The sequence below is a fragment of the Pholis gunnellus genome, assembly GCF_910591455.1.
Source record: "Pholis gunnellus genome assembly, chromosome: 20".
Classification (NCBI taxonomy): domain Eukaryota; kingdom Metazoa; phylum Chordata; class Actinopteri; order Perciformes; family Pholidae; genus Pholis; species Pholis gunnellus.
The window spans coordinates 13,479,567-13,503,856 of NC_136547.1; the positions used below are offsets into that span (position 1 = coordinate 13,479,567).

General features: G+C 44.9%; 1 protein-coding gene across 2 annotated transcripts in view; it reads right to left on the reverse strand.

Annotated features, from left to right (window-relative positions):
• stau2 (staufen double-stranded RNA binding protein 2) overlaps positions 1–24,290 on the reverse strand; it is a 74,003-nt gene that overhangs the window by 14,792 nt on the left and 34,921 nt on the right. Inside the window, exons 12-14 of one of the 2 annotated variants that reach the window (XR_013767561.1) lie at positions 19,933–20,294; positions 18,688–18,737; positions 9,168–9,281 (exon numbers count right to left, since the gene is read on the reverse strand). Coding sequence is in view for 1 of the 2 variants with exons in the window: in XM_079181904.1 (XP_079038030.1) it covers positions 9,168–9,281; positions 19,933–20,294 (476 nt within the window). In the remaining variant the exon portion in view is untranslated. The remainder of the gene's footprint in view (positions 1–9,167; positions 9,282–18,687; positions 18,738–19,932; positions 20,295–24,290) is intronic. The other variant, XM_079181904.1, reaches the window with a different exon arrangement.

Sequence of the window (24,290 nt, forward strand, 5' to 3'; positions counted from 1 at the left end):
CTCTAAGCATCTGAGAGATCGGATTTCATTAAGTCAGGGAAGCAACAAAAGAGTATAATTACAAACAACAATACAGGTCATTGTGCAGTGTGTGTGTGTGTGTGTGTGTGTGTATCCCTGCAATTACTGTCAGTGTGTGATTTGCTTTTGGAGCACTCTATGATGATTCACTCTTAGAGGCTTTTAACCACAAGACGTGTGTCACATATCAAGTTAAAGGGCTTTTTAAAATCCAGAGCTTTTCCCCAAGAGAGTTGCACAATCGACGTTTGACGCATTGTGCAACTTTAAAAATTGGACACGACTGAAAGCATCAGGACGGTGTCCTCAGGAGCTGTGGAATAGGGGACTAAGCAGCTTGACACGCATCGCCACATCAACTGTGTGTAAAACGGAGTATTTCCTAAACGCTCATAAAGAGGAATATTCACGACGGCTCAATTTTATATCTTTGCAGCAAAACCTCTCACAATATACAGCCTTAGCATTCCTCGACTGCAGTAAAGTTGGTATATTAGGACAATAAAATACAATAGCAGACAGGGACACTGCTTGCATAATGCCGATTATGAAACAAAATGTCATGTCAACCTTTGCGGAGTGGAACGCTAACCGCGTCGGTGTTAGAAAAGGTGTTTTCATCACAGGTGACATATCTCACATGTTGTCACAGGAAAATGATGAAACATCCGGCCCTTATCTTGGGGACCTTTTCAGCGCGGGCGAACTATCACTCAGTATCAAATGTCATTAAGATAATGAGCCAAAGACGCTACAAAAGAGCGGGGGGGGGGGGGGGTTAGGGGGTTAGCAGCCCGGCTTGCTTATGCCTCCCATGGGGGTGATGAGTGAAGAGAGAGGTGTGATTAGTTCGGAGACCTTTATCCGCGCCAAATTTGTGTGTGTGGGAAATCACACACGGAGGCTAACAGCACCGAAGGTTGCAAGGCCACTGCTAAAACATCTTGGTCCTCTTAGCACGGAGGTGATAATGAAGGTAACACCTTTGGCTGGCCTCAGAGCCTTAGAGCAATCACCCTGGTCTGACAGGACCCGGGGAACAACAGGGAGGGAGGACAATTCATTTGTATCCATGTAAATATATAGATATAAATTAAACTTCCTGTCATTTATATTCCTCGACAATTGATTGGAATGATAATAATGCCTCAAATAAAAATAAAACGTGTGGATATGGTGGATAAGTGTATCACATCTCAGTGCAGCTTTTAGAGGATTTTAATCTAAATTGGCAGGTTAGGGTAACACCATCTGTCATACTCGCCATATATTTGAGCGTCTGACAATTTTACACATCTCTGACAACTTAAAAAGGGTCAAGTTACTTTCTAGCACATACTTTACAAACACGCGCCGACAGGCTGGAGCGCAGACGCAGACGTTTCAGTTTTGTTTCGGGCGCGACAGAAGTTATCGTCGGTTATCATCTGCTTAGCCGGCACTTGTGGGTAAACACCGTTTCTACTGAGAGCGACCTGCTTAATCATCCTTCAAAGTGGGTTAATTTCTTTAATAAGTCACCGATAAGGTCATAAAGTGGAGATTACGCAGCACTCAAAGCATTAGTAAGCAGTGGGAGTTCCTGCAGGCCTGAAAGGCTCTGACACACGAGGTGGACAGTCGACCAACATGGGCCATCGGTGGAGCATTTTGTGGTCCTAGTCTTTGCGGTGTGTACAGCACCGATGACACTATTTGGCCCTTATCTGCGTCTTTTCGGCTGACTTGGCTTGGCCGTTGGCTGTCGGCTTTGCGGTGTGTTCAAGTGCAACTTTTTGGCAAAGACAAAAAGCCAGACTCGGCCTTTGTTGCTGCTAGTTCTTTGATGTCTGTTCGGTGCGACCTTAAAGAGTAAAGTGATACATCTATCTGTACTACACGTCAGTGTTGAGTCACTCTGCTCATGCAGCTCACTGTCTTTACACAGTGGGAACAGTTCCCTTTTTAAAACTGTTGACCGCACGCTCTGGGGATTAGCCTCAATAATAAAAAGATGAGGAAAGAGATGTTGCTGTTGTATATTTGAAAAGACAAATTCCATTACTTTGGGCACCACAAACAAAACTATATTCATCTCTATTGCACTGGGCTATTTTTATTGTCATTTTATAATTGATGCTTACAGCTTTTTAAGATTGAAGATTTACTTAATTTTCTCCAAATGAAATATCCTAGCGAAAGACTTTCGGAAACAAATAATATGACAATTATTTTTGCATTATAGAGACTGAATATTTCATTTGTTGAGTAGACTATGCAATTAATAGTAATGTCATGAATAAACACTGGAAATACAGGGAGTTTGTTGGTGAGGTTGTGACTGTGACGGTCGCACCATATAAGGAAAATATGATTTAAATATGAGAAGAAAGACCTCAACAGTACAATTGTCTCCTTCACAGTGTTTATTCAACTGATGATTGTCTGCATGTTTTCCCTTGTGCTGCTGCAGTTAATCTCACGGCTTTTACTTCAGAATTTAACTCAATCGTGTTGAAAGCGACCTAGTAAGTGATCCGAGTGCTTATTCAGGCACAAGACCAACATGTTAAATTGACATCACAAAGGGGCCATGATGTAGTTTTCTAAAAGAGTACTTCTAGTTTGTTGCTTTCCATTCAGATCATGTTAAAAGTAAATAAGGCTAAGAGCGTTTGCATGTGTGTGTTACCGCACGTGTGTGTGTGTGTGTGTGTGTTCAGTTCCACACCATGTCAACCCTTAATAGACATGCTGACGTTCCAAGGGGCCACTTGGAGCTATCAACAAGTCTCCTAATGGGCAAGTTCATGTTTATTCTCTCAACACTGGACGCCGCTTCCCCTGGTGCGCAAAGAAAAAAGAAAAAAAAGATAGTCACATCTATCTCCCATTTTCTCATTCCCTGTCCTCATCAATCTCGTGTATCCCCACTCAATCAATTTCTCTCCAGTTCCTCTTCTCCAGTCTCCCCCCCCCCCCCCCCCCCCCCCTCCTTCTCTCTCGCTGCCTTTCTGGATCGTTTACCACCTCTCCCTCCTCCTTCATCATTCTTTCACAGCTCCTCTCCTCTTTCGTCACACTCTAATCTCCTGGTCTGAAAGGTGTTTCCTGAGGAGGGCACGCGGGAAGACAGACGGGAGTGATGGATCGCCCCGTGGATGCTTGACTTTGTCCTCTCCGGGGCGGAAACAGGGTGGGTTTGGGTAAGGGGAGCAGCAGGGGTCGGGTGGGTCTGACAGAGGGTGTGCTGGGTGAGGTGGTGTTGGGGAGGGAAGCAAGGTACGAGCGCCTTTGAAAGGTGGTGTTGAGGGGGAGCAGGGGAGGTCTCTGTGACTGGTGGACCCCTGGTTCTATGTGATGTGAGCTAATTGTAGTGAAGAATGAGGGCTCTGCAAACATGTGCCTCCAAACTCATTTTCTGGAACACATTATTGTATTCCGAGGCCAGAACGGAGTGAGTGGACAGCTTTAAACATGTACAGTAACCTCAACAGGTATATGATCTATAGTCATCATCCTATAATGCATCTCCAGCTGAAGAAAAGAAGCATGTGCAACACATTGTCCTGTAAATTCCAACATGAATTTACTGGACAGTTACTCTAAATGCTAGATTTCAATCTACATTCAATCGTATAACGTTAAAGACAATTGTTTGCAGTCTGGGCTTTAACAGTACTTGCCTTTAGGACCTGTTGCCATGTAGCTTTGGATCTTTTGAACCAGCTCAGCTCAGGGACGCAACAGATGAACGCTCCTGCAGGCCCAAGTTAAGGATCATCACTGTGACTTTATTATTGTCAAATATTTACCATGTTGTTTCAAGCTTTTGGCATGTAACGTTTTGACCCACATTCTCCTTCACATAAGTGGGAGTTCAGAGGAAAAACTAAAAACTACGGACGTACATCTACTGATGAACTCAAACAAGCCTTAGGTTTAAGCTTCTAGTTGTCTCAAAGAAGCCTGTGTCCTTATTTAACTAAATGAAATGCTGACGCACCCGTAAGCTTAAACATCACAGAAGGAAGGTCTTCAGTGTAGTCGCAAACGTCTGCTCCATATTCATTGAAAACTTTCAGGCCACGTCAATGCAGATGAGGGTCCCACTCCCCCCCCCCCCCCGTTTTTCTCCCCACACGGTGATTTAGGATACGTCCAGGTGCCGTGTTTGGCTTCACAACACTGGCACATAAAGAGGAGACAGCCGAGACGGATAAGAAGGGAGGAGAGGCTGTCCGACAGCTGCCTGGTTGGGTAACACTCCTGCAGGACCCCCCTGAGAGGAAGCCCAGCCTGGGGTAACGTCTGCGCCCCCCAGTCGGGAAGGAAGACTTCAAACACGAGGCCTGTGCAACCCTCCACCCCTCTCTGCAGCTCCCTCTCCTGCTGTTCCCCCTGAGCTCCACGGGGGATCCCTGAAGACCATCCCAGCAGTCACCACGCCATGAATCAGCCACGTCTGTCTTCTTGCTGCCATTCTTTTTAGTGTCATTTATATCTATTTTCAACAAGACAAACGAATGAAGGCAGGAATGTCTGCAACATATAAACGGTTGTACTCCTCGCCACTGGTCCTCATTATCACTCCCCTATGGCCCTGTTCCTTCATCCTTTGTGTCCTCATCGTAACTCTGCTGGCAGCCAAAATCCACATACCAGGGTACAAGGTCAGATGCCCAATTAATTTGTGTAATCCAGTGTTGTGTTCCTGTAGGGGGGGGGGGGGGGGGGGGGGGGTTGTGTAACCTGAAGGCATGGTACAGTGCGAGTGTGTGTGAATCTGGCCATCATAAGACGATGAGAGCAAGCATGTGACCAAGTGGTGTTTTGGTAAAGTGATGTCAGCCGTGTGAAAGACCTTTTCACAAGGGGAATCACAGGACTATCTCAGGGAAGCCTGTTCGTAGACAGGCGATGGGAAACTTGAACTTTGCTTCGCGAGACTACGAATTACAAAGAGAAGAGGGGAAAACTAACATTTACGAGCACACCAGAGACACACCGAAGAGCGGACCTGGTGCAATTCACAAAACAATTTGAAAAAGTAGGCCCTCATTACCTGAAAGCATGTCTAAAACACATTTTAATCCTGATACACTACGTTCAACATGTCACAACAAATCAGCCAAAATGTGCTCTTGCTGGTAAAAGAAAAAGAACCCAAGCAGCCACAGCTGAAAATGTGGGAGACAGGGCCCCTGGGACCCGGGGTGGCTCAGCTGAGGACAATATTGCACGCAAAGCTACCCCCCCCCCGTCCCACACACACACACACACACACACAGACAAACACACACAGAGTCTGGTGGCAGACAACAGTCACCCTGTCATCTTCGATTGCGGGCCGCTCATGTTGGACCAGCGACACCTTCCACACAGCTCAGTGGGCCTCGGCCCCCCTGGTGTCCCGCTGCCGCCACAGAGAGGACTGCCAAGAGAGTTACTTCAGCTCCGCAGAACAAACACAGAAATAAGTCTGTCTAAAAAGCATCTAGCGCCGTCGAAAATACACGTCTAAATATATCCCACTGCCATGGCCTTAAATGTGTCCTTGTAACTGGCAGATATCGATTGAGCGAGTGCGGATTTAACGGAGCAAAACTGATACGGCCTTGAGAGAGTTTGTGCAGCGAGCGAAGCTGGAAGTTTGCGGTCACGGAGTGACTCATTTGTTGTTAGTTCGAAGGCGCCTCAAAAAAAAACAGCAGCCACATATGGGAACTGAGAACACGAGACAGGCTTCACATAAAACATTCAAAAAGCAGGCTTACACGTTGTTTGCACCGTGTTTTTATTTGTTTAAAAAAAAAAGCTGCAAACGCTGTATTTTTTCCCCCTCTCATCTATTTGGTTTAAGATATTAATCAAACATAGTGTAACCTCAGGCTGGAACTATAAGCAAAACACTTTTGAGCCAAAATGTAGAACATATTGACAAACATCTTTGGCTCCAGGCGAGTTTCAGCTAGCGTAGCAGCCTGCGGGCTCACATGTGTTTGGCAGATGGCACCGAATGGATGGCACATAAGGTCAGAAAGAGCACTCAGCTGTATATCTCTCACACATACAGGCCCTCCAGGAATGTCTGCACAAGGCCAAGGATTATGGCACCGCGGTGTGTGTGTGTGTGTGTGTCTCTCTGTGCAGCCGCTTCTGTGTGTGTTTGCACTTGCTGATGAAGAGCAGACCAACGTAAGAATTACGCCGACACCACCTCTGCTCTCGATCAGTTGTGTTTACCGTTCAACAGAAGGCTACGCGACGGTTTGACTCTCAGATCACCAACTCTGTCGCTTTAACATCTGATCCAGTATGTTAAAGTTACACGCATCCATTTGTGTCCAGACTCACTGGTAATGTTTTTTTTAACACGGCGCTAACTGGGAAACCTGCAGCCGGTCGCACTAGCTCTTTTGTAAGTTTAAACGTAGTTCTAAGCTGTTCACTAAGTGGAAATGGACCAAACACTTGCACCCAGTAGAGGGCAGATCTTTTGTTTGAACATAGTTGATTGCTTTTGACTGGATAGCGCTAGATGATGCTTTCTAGCAACATAGACATAAGTGTTTAATAGCCAAGACATTTCTTCAGTTTTAATGGTGCAACCCAATTTAGTGAATCACTGGTTTGAAACTAGCAAGGAGTTACTGGGAGCCATTATTAATTCATACTTAACATTTGTAATTCTACTTTATTATTTATTTAATTGACCTTATTAGAAACATGGGGAGAGAGACGGGGTACGACATGCAGGGAGAGCGGGTGTCACATCGTGGATGTTGCGGTTATGTAGCACGCACCCTAATGATGAGGCTACGAACAGCTAGTGCGGAACATCCAGGGGCCGAGGAGGAGAGGGGAGCACACACACACGGGAGGGGTGAACTTTTGAGTTTAAACCAAAACAACAAAGTTTGTGTGCTGTAATTTAAAGAATGTCGCTTGAACCATTATTTATAGTCAACACGCTTACTATTGTTACGACTGCTGCCGCTCAACAGTTAAACTGATTAACTGATCGGATTACATCTCGTCTTTGCTCTGTAACAATAAGTGACAGGTTGTGGCACCGTGTGTGTTCTTTCCTTTCACATGGAGGCTAACCAAGTGTGATAATCAATAGCGAACACTCTTTTTGTATCTACAGCCCGACATGTTTTTGCCTAAAAACAAAGACGAAACAACTGGTAGAGACTTGCTTGTGTCGCCAAAACCACAACAAAACACGAAGGCACTGTAAGAATAATGTCTCCTTCATTCATGGTGTGCAGAGGATTTCCTTTGGCTGTTGATCTTTATCAACCGCTCTGGTCTACCTCGACGTAAACCTCTATGACGGCGCAGATAACGCCACAGGAAATTCCCACAGAGATGTACGATGAAACACACCGGAGACACGTACATTACTGTGTACGTGTGTGCAGCTTTATCACTTCTTAAGCCACACAATCCCCTGCTCCATCTCATCAGATTTACAGTGTCTAATTACACTGATGGAAGTGCAAGGTGCGTGTGTATGGTGCCAAGGCCAACACGTGGAACGAGCATCACGCGGATCTCCTGTGAACTATTAATTGGCAACTCTGAGACAACGACAGATCGAGCCGATCAGAGGGGGAACCTCCACAATAAAGTGACAGGTAGCTCTACGTGCCTTATTAGCACGTCAACAACAGGCCCATCCTCGCAGCCAGCCGTGTCCATGCAGCATCACGGCAAAGGCGACCGAACGCGCGACGCCTTCAGGCCTACTTTGTTCGACAAGTGTTGGGGTTTGGGGGGCTGCTGAGGGTGACCCCTTTATTGTTAGTTGCTCCCTTTGTGGTCGTACTCCTCACTGTACTGAGAAGGGTAAAAGAAAGGCCTTCTCCAACAGTCGGTCATGCCCCAGTGCTCCTGGCAACAACAGGTCCCGAGGACGCAGACCTGCCTGGCCTATATTGGCTTGGCCCTCAGCTAGTGGCGGCGGCGCTAGCCCCCTGTCAGCTGTCCCATTCAGGGCTGGGCCCGACTCTTTATTAAAGCTTTGAAGACTGTTGAATAAAGGGGCGTCCCGTGTTTAGGTGATAGAATGTAAGCAACTGGTTTTCTGCTTGGGCAACACGAGACAAAGAGCCTCCTTCTGAATATGGGGAGAACGTGAGAGAGAGAGCGATAGAGAGAGTGAGGAAACTAGAGAGGGAGGGAGAGAGAAAGAGGGGTACGCCACAAGTTTTTTTTTTAAGGATACAGATTACTTTGATGGATTGAAAATCAGACAGAACTGGCGGCAGACGCTTGTCAAGGAGAAATGCAATGAGTGGTAATTATCACAGGTGGTTGACGCCCTGGTGATTAATAATAAAGCCAGAGAGCCGAGGGTTCTCAGTTAATTAGAGGATGAGACCCCGACAACGACGCAACATACCCTATATGCTACACTATATACACCACATGCTACACTTCACTGAACAAGGATAAGCAGAACCTAAACAGCAGAGCCCGTCTGATATAATCGGACATCACTGGGTTGTCACAGACGTATGGGCGTGGTTGTTTACTGTACTAATGCTGGGAACAAGAAACGGCAGCGCAGTACACCGCAGCAATAAATGATTTATAGACGCCATTAGAATTTACTTTTCTCAATTCAGTTTTATGCATTTTCATAGTTATTACTCCAGATAATATAAAGTCCATTCATGGTTTTTTATAATATACTTGTGTACCGACATCCATAAAAATACGGTTAACTATTCAACTGTTACGTATCTTTACCCCGATATATCTATATTACAAAAGGTTTATTTATTGTATGCATTTGTGTAAGACAAATAAATGGTATCGGACAATCATCAGTTCTTCATTCCTCTAATTTTTTCACATAAGTTGCCATTTAGCATCAAGATTGGTGTTGCCACATAATTGGTTGGCAGCTGAAAAATGGTGTGCATCGATGTATTAACCCAAAACTGTATCAAGCGTCTGCAACCAGCTTCACGCAACAGCCAATCAAATTGCTGATACCTGTATAATCTGGTGATTTTCAGATTGGCACTGCTATAACCAGTTTATAGAGTAATACCCACTTTGATCCATTTTCTACAGTAGTGCATTGAACAGGTGTGACACTCACCCCCCCCTTCACATGCTTAACAGTACACACACATACACACACATACCTGGTCATGGCTGGCTTGGAGGGTGCTCCCGGTGCCGTGGAAAGTCATTTGCACAGGGGAGAGGGTCAGATAGGTCACAAAATCTTTGCCACTCTGCGCATCACTGTACTGCACCTGGAAGAGAGGAGCAAAAAGGTGGACAACAATGAGTTACCCCGAAAGCAAATACAGGAAGAGATCAATCAAAAGCACAAAAAGACAAGAGAACTGAGGTTTTCAGCGGGATACAGTCTTGTGTTTTTGGAAGTGGTTGGCTTGAGGTTAAATGTTGCATGTCTAATTGCCACCACAGAGCATTTGTGGACAATTACCCCACACCATACAGAGATGGCAATGGAGGGGAATGAAATGTAAGGGTGTGTATGTGTATGATTTTGGGGGGATATCAGAGGGGGTAGTGATGACATCACTGGCGACCCCTCATCATTGAGAGGTTAACTCTGCAGGCATTCCTAAATGCTGTGCAATCAGAAGTGTTATGACATGATGCTCCTCTGGGACAGTCTGCTCCTGAGATCCAAGGGCTTCGGTAAAATTGCCTGCTTGTCTGCCCTACTTCTCACTGGCTCTCACTCTGTGCACGTGCGTGTATTTGCATGTGTGCGTGTGTGTGTGTGTGTGTGTGTGTGTGTGTGTGTGTACACGTGTTTGCCTGGCCTACTTATGCCCAGGACAGCTGCAGGCATCTTAATAAATGGCAAAAAATAACTATGAGAACTGAAAGGAGAGAAATATCTGACTGACTCAGAGAGACAAAAAGGACGAGAAGGAAGGAGAGCGAGGACTTCACCGGTTCAAAGCGCTCTTACACGTCAAAGAGCAAACGGAAGACGTAAGCTAGCAGGTATAGAAGCAATATAGCGATGAACGTGACACAGCTCCCAGCTACTTCTGTACAAATGGACTGCACTTCAATCTTCTCAGACAAGTCAAGCGTGTAAAAAAGTGGTTTCTGAGCCATGATAAGTGGAATTTGTTACACCCAAAATAAACAAAAGAAATACCATAACCGTGATGCATACATCTATTTTACATGCTTGTGTAGATCAATGTACCATTTCCATAACAGCTAATGTTACAGAAAAAGACATTTCAATGTTGATAATGTTGGTTTGACTCCGTGTATTTTTGTTTGCTGAGGAGTTTGAAGTTATTACCTTCTTCTAAGCAACACGTGTATGTGACAACACAAGCGCACGTGTCTGTGTGTATTTACCCTTTGAGCATATTAACTTTCCTCTCTGGATCAAGCCTACAATACCTTACAATGTGTTGGCAATACGCGCTGAATTTGTACATACGCACATGCACGCACAGCCATACAAGCAGCTATATATGGTCTGTGACTGAAAGCTTCCAGAGCAAGTTGTGTGTGTCTCTCTGTGTGAGTTATGTACATGTGTGGCAAAGTGTGTGTGTGTGTGTGTGTGTGTGTGTGTGTGTGTGTGTGTGCTCCAGTCAGCCAGAAACATGCATGCATGTCTGCCCATTAAGACACAGAGCCAACATAACACGAGCAAACACAGAGAGATATGACCACGTGCATGCAAAGATATGCACAAACATGTGATGTTCTGCACGGTACGCGAGAAGACACACACACTTACTGACGTGCACGTGCACGTGCACACACACACACACACACACACACACACCTGCTGGTGAGGAGATGGGCCCACAGTGATAAATTGTGGAATGCTATCTGTTATGTGTATGAATGATGAATGTAGTAAAGTTAGCCGTGGAAAAAGCCTTCTCTGACAAGTTAATCTCCAATAAATTCTCCAGACTTCAACATTAAGGAGAGAAAGAAAGAAAGAAATGAGCGAAAAAAAAGGGGGACGGGGGGACTTTTTAAGGGTTAGAATATCATTGTTTGGTAACAAGAATCCCGTTTCAGAAGTTTGAAAATGAGTACATGCCATGAAAATACAGCTCCTTTCATAATCTCCTTCAAACTGTGTGCGGAGGACTGCGTTTGTGTTTGAAGAGATATTAACCTTTGTGTGTGCGCGTGTGTAATTGTCCGGTGCGCTGGTTCATTTGGGCGGTATGAAGGCCTGTGGTGGAGAGCCCGTGATGTATGGTGTAATCATGCTGTCCGATCAGCAGGCACTTCGCTCGGTTCATCTATTGCGAGCTGTCAGGCCTCCAGCCGAGGGTGAGGCCCTTTGATGGCGCTGGAGGAAACAGAGGCTCTCTCTCTCTCATTGTAAAGAGATATAGGCCTGGATATATCTAATTTCTAACAATTTCCAACTTCGCCCATTGTCTGCGAGTGTATATGCACACAAATGTGTATGTTCGGTTGATGGAAACTACCAATTACGATACCTATCTTTGACCAAAGCGCAGACAACGTTCAGGATGTCCCTTACACAAGGTAAAGTTTGTGAAACCAAACACCCATGAAAGTTCTCCTTTAGTTGGTTGTAATGACATTTATTAAACATTTATACATTATTAAATAATGGAAGTAGTTGAATCAGCCATTTCATGACCTAACATTGAGAAATATGTGTTTTTAAAGCTTTACGAGGCCAATGATTTATGTTAGTAAGGCTGTCCTATACCAAAGAAATTCTAATACTCGTAGGATTTTGACAACTAATCGATTACTTGATTTAATCTCTCCACAAAGAGTACAATGTGACGTACAGTGAGTCAGTGTTTGATATTTTTGGCAGTGTTCAGGGTGGGAAGTCAAAAGGGGGGGAGGCCCTTATCTAGAGTAAACTATCTAACCAAGAGGATTCCTACTGCTGGTTAATGATCTTTGCTGTATTTCAAATAACTACCAACCGCTGCACATTCTGTTCATTCTTTGTCAGTGGCTTTAACCCTTGAAGTTATCTCTGGAGAGAGGAAGTGTTTTTGAATTTCCTCCACTTGTTAAGGCTTGGAAAGGACAAGAGATCTGTCCACCGCCTCGGTCCAGACTGAAATAACTACTGGATGGATTACCATGAAATCTGGTACACATGGTTCCGAGACGAAGTATCCTAAAGAATTTGGTGATTCCTCGACTTTCCCTCCAGGTCAAAATTTTAATTTGTCCAATATTTTGCGTCATGAACAAATACCTGCAAAACGTCTCATAAAACTGTGGCGCATAAGTACAGACTCACACATCCCTCGCACGGTGTTGTAGACTCTTAGACTTGTGTCCTTAAGTAACTTTTCCTTTTCAACACATTGTATGTGATATTGGACTGCATAAATAAACATGACTTGCTCCAAACACCAGCCAAATTCTGGCTAAAATGACAAATTTGGCAGATCACCAAATGCCACCTGGAGGTCTTACTTTCTTGGTGGCTTTTTAATGAAATAGTCAAAAGTTCCTGGTTACTTTGGGGATTTTCCAGCAACTCTGACCCGCAGGTAGGAAAGAAAGTTGCCTGATGTGCCAGCAGCAAAAGAACATCATGGCATTATCTCATTTGCGGTGATTTGGCGGAAACTGAAATAACGAGCCTCTTAAAAAAACAAAACTGTCTATTCTCCCAGCCAGGATGTCTGTTTTGAGTGCATGTTTGTATGCATCTGTGAGTGCATGCATTCTAAAACAGGCCTAACTAATCATCCCAGGTCCCAACTCAGAAAACGGCCTCTAATCCACTTCCTTTAGAGACAAAGAAGCCGGAGAGTTACGCAAGGCCTGCGATTGATCGATGGCACTAACGTGGAACGACCTTTGACATCTGGCTTCTAAAGCTGGACGGCTCCTCTTCAAATGCTCCGCGAACAAAAAAACCAACACATGCACAAACTAAAAAGGAAATCACAGTCATAGTGTGCAAGCGGCCATGTCTAAATTCATGTTAAGCGCACAAATATGCATGTGCACACCCACAAACAGGGGACACACACAGACACATGCACGCATAAGTCCATTTCATTAGGACTGTGTTACAAAATACTGTCAAGGTAACTGCAAAAACAAACACTTATTATGCGTGTTGTCATAAACCTGCAGTTAAAAACCACAGAACACAAGTACTGCAGCACTAAGAGCTCGATTCCAGACGAAGCCGAGCGCAGGCTGCGGAGAATCAAAGAGCACGGAAATAACTTCGACTTCACGATAATAAACAAGCGCTCTCAGCCGAGGAACGCCGTCATTGTCGGTGAGAAGCAATTAGGGGGTCCAAGTCGAGCCACTTCAGTGGGGACATCAGGGGTCAAGAGTGTTTAAAGAACGCTGTTAATATACGTTTCACTTCTTCCTAATGGCAGGCGGGTTAAGGACAAACAAAGCTGCCACTCTAAAAACTTTGAGAGACCCTTTGCCTGAATCGCAGAGAGAAGCCTCAAGACAATGAGACGGAGTGAGTTTGAAGGATGCTACTTCACTATCGACAACTTCGTGGAACAGATTTTCCAGAGAAATGCATGTTAAAAACAAATACCCAGAATGCCCCCCCCCCCCCCCCCAAAAAAAAAACATTTCTTCAACAGCAGGAGAAAGACGATCCACTCATTAAATATGAAATAAGCTACTTTTAGCCACCCTAGCTTAGCTTAGCATAAAGAATGGAAACAGGGGGAGACAGCTAGCCTGGGTTTGTTCAAAGAACAATGAAAAGAATCCTCCTACCAGCAGCTCTAAAACTCAGGAATTAGCATGTTACATCTTGTTTAATCTGGAGAAAAATTAAGGACAAAAATTCATGTTTCTATGTTTCTGTGAGGCTGCTAAGCTCGGCTGATTTCTGTTGTTGTTGTTATCTCTGGACAGAGCCAGGCTCGCTGTTTCTACAGCGACTGTTGTGCAGATAATGAAGAACAGTGTTTTAATTAAAGCGCCAGGTTAACACGCCCCGATCTCCGCATGCTGGGACCGGACTGGCACACAGCCGCTAGCACTGCCTAGTGTCGATAATTAAATGTAACATGATCAATACTATCAAAATACAGAGAGCAAAAGCACGTTTAAAAAAAAAAAAAGAGATTATGCTGCATATTCAAATTTGCAATATGCTGTGCTGGCACTTGAGGGTATTTGATTTAAAGGTTTGCAAATGGGCTTGAATTGTGGTGTAAAAACATCATCACTCCGTTTTTTTGGCCAAACGCACACAGACACACGCACCGACACGCACACAGGGCCACCATGGAAGCAGAGAGACTGTGCGCCGAGCCAGCGCAGCATTAACGGTCTGATTTATGCCACAGACAAAACTTGTTTTCGAAGATCGCTCTTCACACAAATATGCCGCGGAGCACAGCTGGAAGCCATCACCCTGCCGCAGAAATCAAACATGGTGGGATTAGCCATCCCGAAATGTATTTTCTAACACAAATCCCAGAGTAAACAGAGAGCAGAGGAATGAGACGATGACAAAGAGGTTGGAAACAAACTGTTAAGAGTCTTTGAACGTTTGTACCAGATCGGGCGTTTGATGTTGATACAGAGAGATGAGAGTCAGCAATGGAGATCAGGAGAGGGAGGGGAAAAAAAGGGGGGAGCGTAGTAAGTGCCGGGCAGGGTACAAGGTGTAGTCGGCCCCATTTGAAGTGGTTTCTTCGACACAGCCAAAGAAGGAAGCGGAGAGAGGGAAGAGCAAACAACGTAAAAGTGTGAGGAATCCTGGGAAACTGCACTGAATGGACATCAACACCAGCCACCCGCCAAGGATAGTGTTTTCATTAACACGGGATTTCCAACATGGAAGTTCTGATTCCAGCACGGCCCTCCCGTCTCCCAACAAATCCATCTCCCTGGCCAGATAGCATCACTCAGCTGATCGCTATCTCTGTGGGGTTATTGAGTTGGGGATTTAGCAGGTGGACAGAAGCGATCGGTACAGTAGATCCCGTCAAACCCTTCCAGACACAGCATGGAATGTTATAGTACAGTGTGTGGATATTTGATCGCCGTATGCAGGAGGATATTAACAATTTCTGAAACGGTCCAATATCCTGCGTCACTAACGACCCATAGGAATGATTGACTGATTTCTGTATTTACAAAAAAAAAAGGTTCCTTTCCTGCAGAGGTCTAGCCAAAATAAAATCAAGATAAATCCCTGACGTCTTTGTGTTATACTTCACATAAAGTTCTGCTCTACAGTCATTCTTGATGAGACGATGGATTAAGTTGTTTTTGTTGGTGCTTTTCACAGTGCGAGAGTGATTTTGAGACTCTGCACTACACACGAATGACACAACCTAAACTATCAAGTTACGCTTTATGCAAGTCATCAAAAACACTACAGGCTGCTGAAAAATAGCTGCTACAATACACAAAGTGGTTCTGTCATATTTTCCATTCGCACAACCAAAACACCACCTCAGGAAGGGTGTAATTCGTGCTGAAAAAAGGTGCTACTTTATCGGTACATGCCAGTTCCTTAGGAATATGGCTTACTGCGTAATGCACAGCAAAAATAATGAGATCTCTGCTTCCTGCTCTGTGTCATATCGTTTTTTAAGCACCTTCATGATGCCTCTAATCTATACACAGTACAACCAAAAGGTGACGACACACAGTTTAAATGTCAAGTCGACTGGTCTTCATATTGGACATGATTGAAAGGACTAAGAAACCTTTGAAAGAAGAAATAACACTTTGATTCATTAAAACATATCGTTTCTCAATTCTATACACTCGGGCCTTACTTGGTCAGGTACGACCAGTTAGCTGAATATTTTCCGTCATTGACTGAATTTTGTTTTAACAATGACGAAAAAGGTCTGGAGGCCTTTATGACCACAGCGATGCTTCAGAAGGAGCGCATGCTGCGGAATTGACCCAGAGAAGTGAGTGCTTGTAGGATCAGAGTATCCCATGTTCATCTTTTCTATTTTCCAACGGGGTTCTTGGTCAAGATGGCAGCGTAAAAGCGTCACACAAGCGCCACAGAAATACCCAAAACAACAAACTTAAAAAAGGGAAAAAGTTACAAACATAAAGAATTCAGATAAAAGAGACGACAGAATTATTACAAACAGCAAAGAGCTGTTATTCAATGCCGGGGAAAAAAAAAGTACATTCAGTGCTCAAATATCCTTAATCTTGTTGTTTAAAATCTTGTATGCTTATAAACTAATCCAGTTTAAAACGTCTCTGTAGATGGTGCAGGTTCTGGGAATGACAAACTCAATTTGTCCGCATGATCAGAGGTCGCAGCTACTGATTCTGATTCTGATACACAAGTAAACAATCACATCCGGCTGCACACATGCCCACCACTGCGTCTCACTAATGTCTGCAGAATCACTCTCAGTATTGGTACAAAAAGCAGCTCGTCATGAGACAGAGACACACACACAGACACACACACAGGTCTTTCATCCACACTTCCTTTCTCTCTCTCTGCCCCTTTCACTCCTCTCTTCTTTATTAACTAGCTTAACCACTAAATAAGACCACTGCCAGTCCACATTCAGACATGGATAAACAGAGACAGCGGCTCTGACGAACACTCTAGCCTTCCAAGAACCCAAGCAGGTTATTGGAAATGCACTGCATGAGAAAAGACCAGAAGGCACGACGGAGAATATCCGCTCAGAAGCAGTAGATCTGCTCTTAATCCAGGTGTGTATCATTAGCTTTCCATCAATCACTGGACTTCTATATGAAAAATCTTCGGCCCACTTTAAAAGGGAGGGAACAGGTAATAATCTAATACCGTGGCAGTTTGTGATGACTCCATTAATGAATGTGATGGCAGAGTGAATGTGCAGCTGGTGACTGCAATGCCGGGGTCAAACCCCTCGACTTCCTCGAACTACACTAAAGGCAATTATGCCGTTCCCCGGCATGGTACGGCACGGCTCTACTCAAGTCGACTCACATTGGAAATGTTCTTTTTTTGGGTTGTGGTATCACCTCGGTGGAGGTAGCATAAAGTACTATCTGCATTGGAAAAGGAAATAGACAAAAGCACCTTGTACCAAAGTTGAGTTGAGTCGAACAATGCGGTGAAAAGCCATTAGAGAGAGAGAGAGTAGATTTGTGAAAGCAAAAGGGAAGAAATAACAAGAGAGGAAGTGATTTTGATGGAGGTGCAACACATAACAATCATTAACCAACAAAAGCAGAGAGAGAGAGAGGGAAATACAGGGACAAAGAGAAAGAGGGAAAATCTGTTAAGTGGCTCTTATTCAGTGCTTCATCCGTGGTCCATGTGTTGTCTATTACCTCCTGCTTCTTTGTTTCTGCCCTACTTCCAGCGCACATACCCGCCGTGCCAACAACACGCCAGCCAAATTAATAGGAAATACACACACACACACACACACACACACACACACACACACACACACACACACACACACACACACACACACACACACACACACACACACACACACTGGAGTGAGTGCCAGCATCCTTGCTCCAAGCTGGCGTGAGTACAACACACTGTTGCTTATCCAGTCAGAGCTTCCACCAGAGGCTATTTTCCAATCAAATCAAAAGAAGGGCTTAGCAGGTAGGCCCGGGTCTTTGTCTGCGGAGCTGGATGGATGAAACAGACACTATGAGAATGTCCTCAGTGCTTTCTTAGTTGCTTTAATCCAGTGTTGGGCGGACACTGTAATCCGCTCACTTGGATAACATAATTACATTACAAAAACAAAGTTACTAATCAATCAAGGAGATTATTATCAAATTACAAGGACATCAGAAAAAAAAAAAAAATCTTACGCTGGTTTGTTGTGTGGTCGAGAGAAAGCCGACACGACACAAAGCGGTACATAATGTGGAAAAGCAGGCAAGTGCACTTTTTGGCAAAAACATTACAAAATAAATCTGTGGTGGTTTAGCCCACAAAAACACATAAGAATACATAAGCCTTATAGTCTGTCTAACATGGCTTTGTAGGCATCTCATTACAAACCCACATGATATGAAACATCCCCTCAACAGAACACATATCGTCTGCATGTCTCAATTACAACCTGAACTCCTCGCTTAACACACACACGCACATGGAAATGTGCAAAAACAATAAAAGTGTGCGCATTCATTTAATTAGATCAATGCAGGTAAAGATGCTTCGACAATAGATGTACTTAAATGTATCCAAAGTGGGACATATTTTGAGCAGTATGAGAACGACAAGGACTTAATCTTCACACACAGGCTTAGCCCAACTCCTCAATTTCCACTAAACAGAACCTGCTGTGTGCGTGTGTGTGTGTGTGTGTGTGTGCGTGCATTTGTACAAGTGTATTTGGGCTTGGCCAGGCAGCAGAGCTCTCTCTCTCTCAGGTTACACACACACAGGAAGGCTCAGAGCAATAACAAAGGCCTTTCAAAGGAACCCTCAGCAGGTTAAGATAAAATGTTTTCGCTCAAACTGATAAAAAGCATCTGCAGCTTAAATGAACAGGCGCTGGTATCGGTGGCATGGTATGCACCGCGGATCGGCCGGCACTGATTAAAACAGACACCGGGCTATCTCTCTTTAAAACACACACACAGACAGAGTGCCAACAGCAAGTGTGTGTGTGTGTGTGTGTGTGTGTGTGTGCGTGTGTGTGTCCAGTCTGGTAATGACAGAAGCACCTGTGAGGTTTAGTTCCAGCTCGAAATCCATAGCCTGCCAATAATGTCCACTGTAGGAAACAGAAAACGGATAGTGTGTTATTGAGCAGTTCTACACGCCGCTGTTCAAGTTGGAGCACCATGCTCTTCTTCATCCACCTCAACTCACCTGTAACTGCTACATGAATGTTTGTTTGTGTAGAGTGCATCGATAGAGAAAGCCTGTCTTATGAGGGTTTAAGTGGTGTGTGTGTGTGTGAGTGAATGCAACTTTTCTTCTTCATAACCACACAGGTTGACCAAGACCACACTCTTATTTACAGCAAAGGCCCAGAGGGAGAAGAATCAGGGCAGAGGTTTGTGTGTGTGTGTGTGTGGGGTCATATTTATGCGTGGTCATGCTAACATCTGTGCTGTCACATCAGCATGTGTGCATATTGTGCGACTGTGGCACGGGATAACAGCAGCTTTTTATCCAAGTTTAAATTATGACTTTTATGATCTAATTTATGGCAGTTAAAATGAAATACAAGCCTACATTCCACACGTGGAATAAATGTGAAATTGGAAACAATGCATGCCTATCAGCACGGAGGCCTTCTTGATGGGGCTTTTAGCCAGAAGACACAAAAAAAACCCAGCACAGTGCAATGTGCTACAAAAGGAAAAGTCCGCCTAAATACAAGTATGGTCTCACTTCCCTAATCGTGGTCATCATTTCTATCAGTAATAACATTATACTCCTCAAAGTAACCGCTGATTACAACAGAGCTTTTGTGAGACATATTGTTGGGCTTTATAGGTTTTAGGGAAAATTACACAGCAAACGTCTCTTATCAATGAGTCAAATGTTAAAATCATCATCTAGTAACATTGATAACAAAATGAGATGCACCAGGAAATGTCCCGATTCAGCTCCCCAGTCGATTGATCAATCACATCGTATTAGTGTAGCTTACACATTTAGTAATCAATTTCTGGGGGGGGGAACCTTGTGTAGGTAATATTGGTCAAATTTGAACCAAGAAGTCAGTTTGTAAATTGTGACGGGTGTTTACCAGTCACCTTTGTTTTCACTTCCAAATAAGCCTAGTATGCACTTTGTTGTAGCTCTGTTCCTGTGTTTCCAGATGTCAGCAATTCAAACCTAAAGTAAGACTCAGGTCGTATGATATATCAGAATTCCCGTGTACTGTATACATTTTAGACCAATTTCTCGAACTACAGACACCCTGGAAGTAGCGCGTCCGCCTTCTCGCGTCTCACCTGGAAGCCCTGGATGCGAGCCAGGTAGTCCAGCTGCTGTGCAGGCTGCACCGAGACGCCGCAGGGCAGGGTCGAGTTCTTCCCCTTCATTGGCAGGGAGGCGTCGGCTGTGGGCGACTGACCATTGAGCAGCAGCTCCCTGGCCATGGTAGCGGTCGGGCTGGGTGAGGGGCCCGAGCCGCTGTAGTACGGAGGGTGTCCTGGGGGCAGCGGGGCAGAGCAGGGCCCCATGTCTTTGGACGTCATGTAGTTGACGGAGCCGCCGCCGTTGCTGCCAGGGCCCGGAGCATTGCCCCCTTGCTTCCTGCTGGCCTCCATCTCCTGGTAGACGTCGGGGCTGAGGTGGAGCAGACCTTTCTGGGCTGGAGGGATGAAGAGAGTGGGGAGGGAGGAGGGATGGAGGATGGAGATTGAGATAATGGGGAGAGAAAAGAGGAACACAATAAAGGTCGGATGAATGGATAAATGGACAGAAATGATGAGCGTAGAAGAGCAGATAGAGATGGAATGGGAAGATATAGTGTTTAAGAATCGATGAGGTCACATGGATAATAAAGGAGGGACAATGATAGGAGATTGGGGGACAGACAAGAGAGAAAAATGATTATTATGGCTCTCATTATTCACCGTTGAAATGATTTGCACACACATTCCCCCGTCAGTCACTACCAGACAATGCCAGGATGTATGTGTGTATGTGTGTGTGTGTGGTGTGTGTGGTGTGTGTGTGTGTGTGTGTGTGTGTGTGTGTGTGTGTGTGTGTGTGTGTGTGTGTGTGTGTGTGTGTGTGTGTGTGTGTGTGTGTGTGTGTGTGTGTGTGTGTGTGTGTGTGTGTGTGTTTGTGTGCTGGCTCCGAAACTGACATTCCCTCACCGAACGTAGATGACAGTTTCATGTGGTTTGGCAGTTCCGAGCACTATCAAAGTGTCTTCTGGGAAACACACACACACACACAGCCTCTTTCTCTCTCGCTCTCAAACACAAACACACAGACACAAACGGAGCATCCACCAATATCAACAGAGCGGCTATGACTTCATCATTGATGGGAAACAGCGCTGTCAGCTAACCGGCATCCTGCTTCACTTATGACGGCTCTTCAAACGCCGATCCAGCAGAACTCGGAAGCTGGTTCGGCCTCAGATCAAGGTTCTTGTGAGAATACTTTGGTGGCTATGGGGGGGGGGGGGAAACATACCGAGCTATTTTCATCCGAGAGGCCAAGGCACCACTGACCAGCACCGCTTTAATAGGACGCACCTCGATCCAGATATGGGTCTATCCAGGTGAGCACAGCGGCGATCCAAGACTATGTTCTGATTTAAGATAATACGAATCTCATTCAGTTGTGTTGGCTTCCTTGCACTCGGACGTCACCGTCCTGAAATGGTCGTGACAGGTGGAAGGAGGAAACACACCAACACTTTGTGGCTGCGGTGACAGTGAGATGAAGGAATATGAGATGTGAAGAAAGAAGAAGAAGAGGAGATCTGAAGGGAGGGGAAGGATGAAAGAGAAGGATGAGCTGCGAGCCAGTACAGATGGAAGAGGAGGTCGGGATGAATGGATGTGAAAACCACGCGGAGCCTCCGAAGCCCAGCCAAGGTCACCAGAGACAGGAAGACCAGCTGTGTGTGTGTGTGTGTGTGTGTGTGTGTGTGTGTATGCGTGCGTACATCCATGTGTGCTTGTTTGTGCGTACGGGTCCAACAGCTGGGAGAAAGCGCTGGAGTGAGCGCATGACTGACGGGCCACTTCCTGTTTGAGTTAACATTACCATCACACATGCACACACACATACAAAGAAAGAGAGTTTTGCGCACTTTCGTCTAAGGTTTCTTAGACCCCGCAAACAGGATTCCCCATTCGGACCAATGAAGTTCGCTTTCCTTTCCAGAGGAGCAGAAAAGCTGAAGGAAACAGCAATGAAGTCCAGGACTTATTACTCATACTACAACAAACTGGCCCACGCCAGCAAATGACACAACTGTTAGGATTCTTCTCCCCCCCCCCTCCCAATCCTGATGACAACTTTAATTAGAATTTACGCAAGTAAAACTCGCAGGCCTGCACATTCTGAATGTTGCACACAAAATGAAAGGTGTTAGCCAACATGACATCAGCTGTGGACAAAGAAAATTGTGTATTCTTTTTTTTTGGGGGGGGGGGGGATGTTGGGAAGAGGCAGTGAATGTAAGCCATGTGAGTGTGTGTGTGATTGTCTGCCTGAGTGTGCGTGGGCGTGCCTGTGAGGATGTTTGCATGTTTGCATGTGATTGAGTGCTTGAGGCCGGTGTCTGATGGCGAGCAAGAGCGTGAGAGCAAAGAGTGAGACAAAGGAGGAGAGACAGTCAGAGGGAGAATAAGTGAGAGCGACGGAGTGCGTTTGTGCGTGAGTACGCTGGGTAGAGATTGTGAAACTGTGTGTACACGAGAGAGCAGGGGAGAAGCACAGTGAGGCAGAGAGGTTTTGGGGGAACGAAACAGTACGGGAGAGTGCGTTTGTGGTGCTGGTTCCAGGCAGCATTGGAGGGGTCCCACCCAGACTCGACGTCCGGTGGGCCAGGGGAGAGCTGGAGGGAAGCCAGAGCCAAGCATGAGACTGATCGAAAACAGATAGGGCCAGAGCCCGCCGCTATAAATCACCACGGTGGAGCAAGACCTTCACATAGTTCACACATGCACAGACACACACAGACACACACACACACACACACACAGCAGGAAATGAAATGTGGCAACTCGAGTGAAAAGCCCTGCTGCAACACCCATGGGAATAGAAGGGAGAAAAATCACTCTCTCCTAACTTCTTTTTTTTTTACACTCCCTTCCTGTCTCTAAGCCACCCTGTTCGTTACAGCGCTGCATCCCTCAGATCACTCAAGGCAAAGGACGCGTTACACAATGCAGCCACGTTCTTTATGTGGAGCACAGCTGGTCGATGACGGCCGTGTAGGGAACAGTCTGTATGTTAGCTCAGGTACAACCAACCACTATGGTACAAGTAACCCATTTTCTTGAGGTAAGCATACCACACCATTATAAACCTAAATACTTTCATCATATCACACCCATTTGTTATACTACTTATGGCTGACGTAACTGATTCTTTATTCTAGTTTTTAGTGTTACTGGCGGAGTCCGCCTTTCCCGTGCAGGATTTAAATCGCATACCCAATTTTTCGTATTTCGTTGCATTACTACCTGAAAGTAAAAAAGTGATTTGTATTTATGTAATGTACCTACACGTAACAGTCAGAATTGCTGAAGTGACAGAAAAAAAAAAAAACAAGAAAAAAAAAATCATAAGTGCGCTATAGTGAATCTATAAACACACCCGACAATGATGTCACAGTGTACTGGCCCGCCCCCGAAGTACACTTTACACTACTGCAGCAAGAGGAAGTCAGCAAAAACAAGATTGTCACCTGTTGTAACTTTAACTTTAACGTGCCAGTAAAATTCTATTTAATAGTGAAAAGGAGCTTAGCTGTGAAACCGCTCCTGTAATTTTAACACTTGTAAAGTTTGTCAAGAGCTGACAAACTATTTCCTGCCATTTGTTTTCTCTAAAATCACACTTAAGCACAAATAACAAATTATTGTTTATCATATAACATTTTTTTTTTACAATCATTCTGATGCCAGAGCTTATTTTTACGGTGCACGCTGCACATCTGCAAAACTGATTTGAGTTCTTCCCACTTTTATTCAATAAAATGCAGAGTCAATCAAAACCACGGACAAACCCGAAACATCTTCCATTCGGCAATCATAGACAAAACTGAGACCAGCTGTATCTGTTTGAATGAGCTGTAAATGGTGTTTATGCAATAAACATTATTCAGTCATTAGCGTCGTGTGAGTGTTGTGCGGTTTGTGCAACTTTAAAGAGATAATTAGCAGATAGTTACGCCTCATGCTGAGTCTGAGATAAACTATGAGTGGGAATAGCACGGAGACCACAGACACGCTCCAAACCAACAATAGGAATAATCACCAAATAAGGAAGACTTTGTTTCCCACGGGGCTCTGCTCTGGAGGTATTGAGCAATGCTCGAGCTTTGGGCTACCATAGAAACCACAATCTCCACAATAGTTTATCCAAGAAAACAACCATTTATCTATAAACACAATTTAGATGATATATCTTTCAGAGAATTGGACTGAATTACACATGTGAGTGCTATAAAAGTTGTGGCAGGAGCTCAATTCTCATCTGGATTGTGTAAATCCAGAGTCTGGACCAGCAATGGGCAAACACAAGAGGACGGAGTCTTACCAATCTGCTTTGTGCATTTCAACACGACAAAGCTGCGATCTCACATTCATTCCCCTCTCTAGGCTGCAGCTGGATG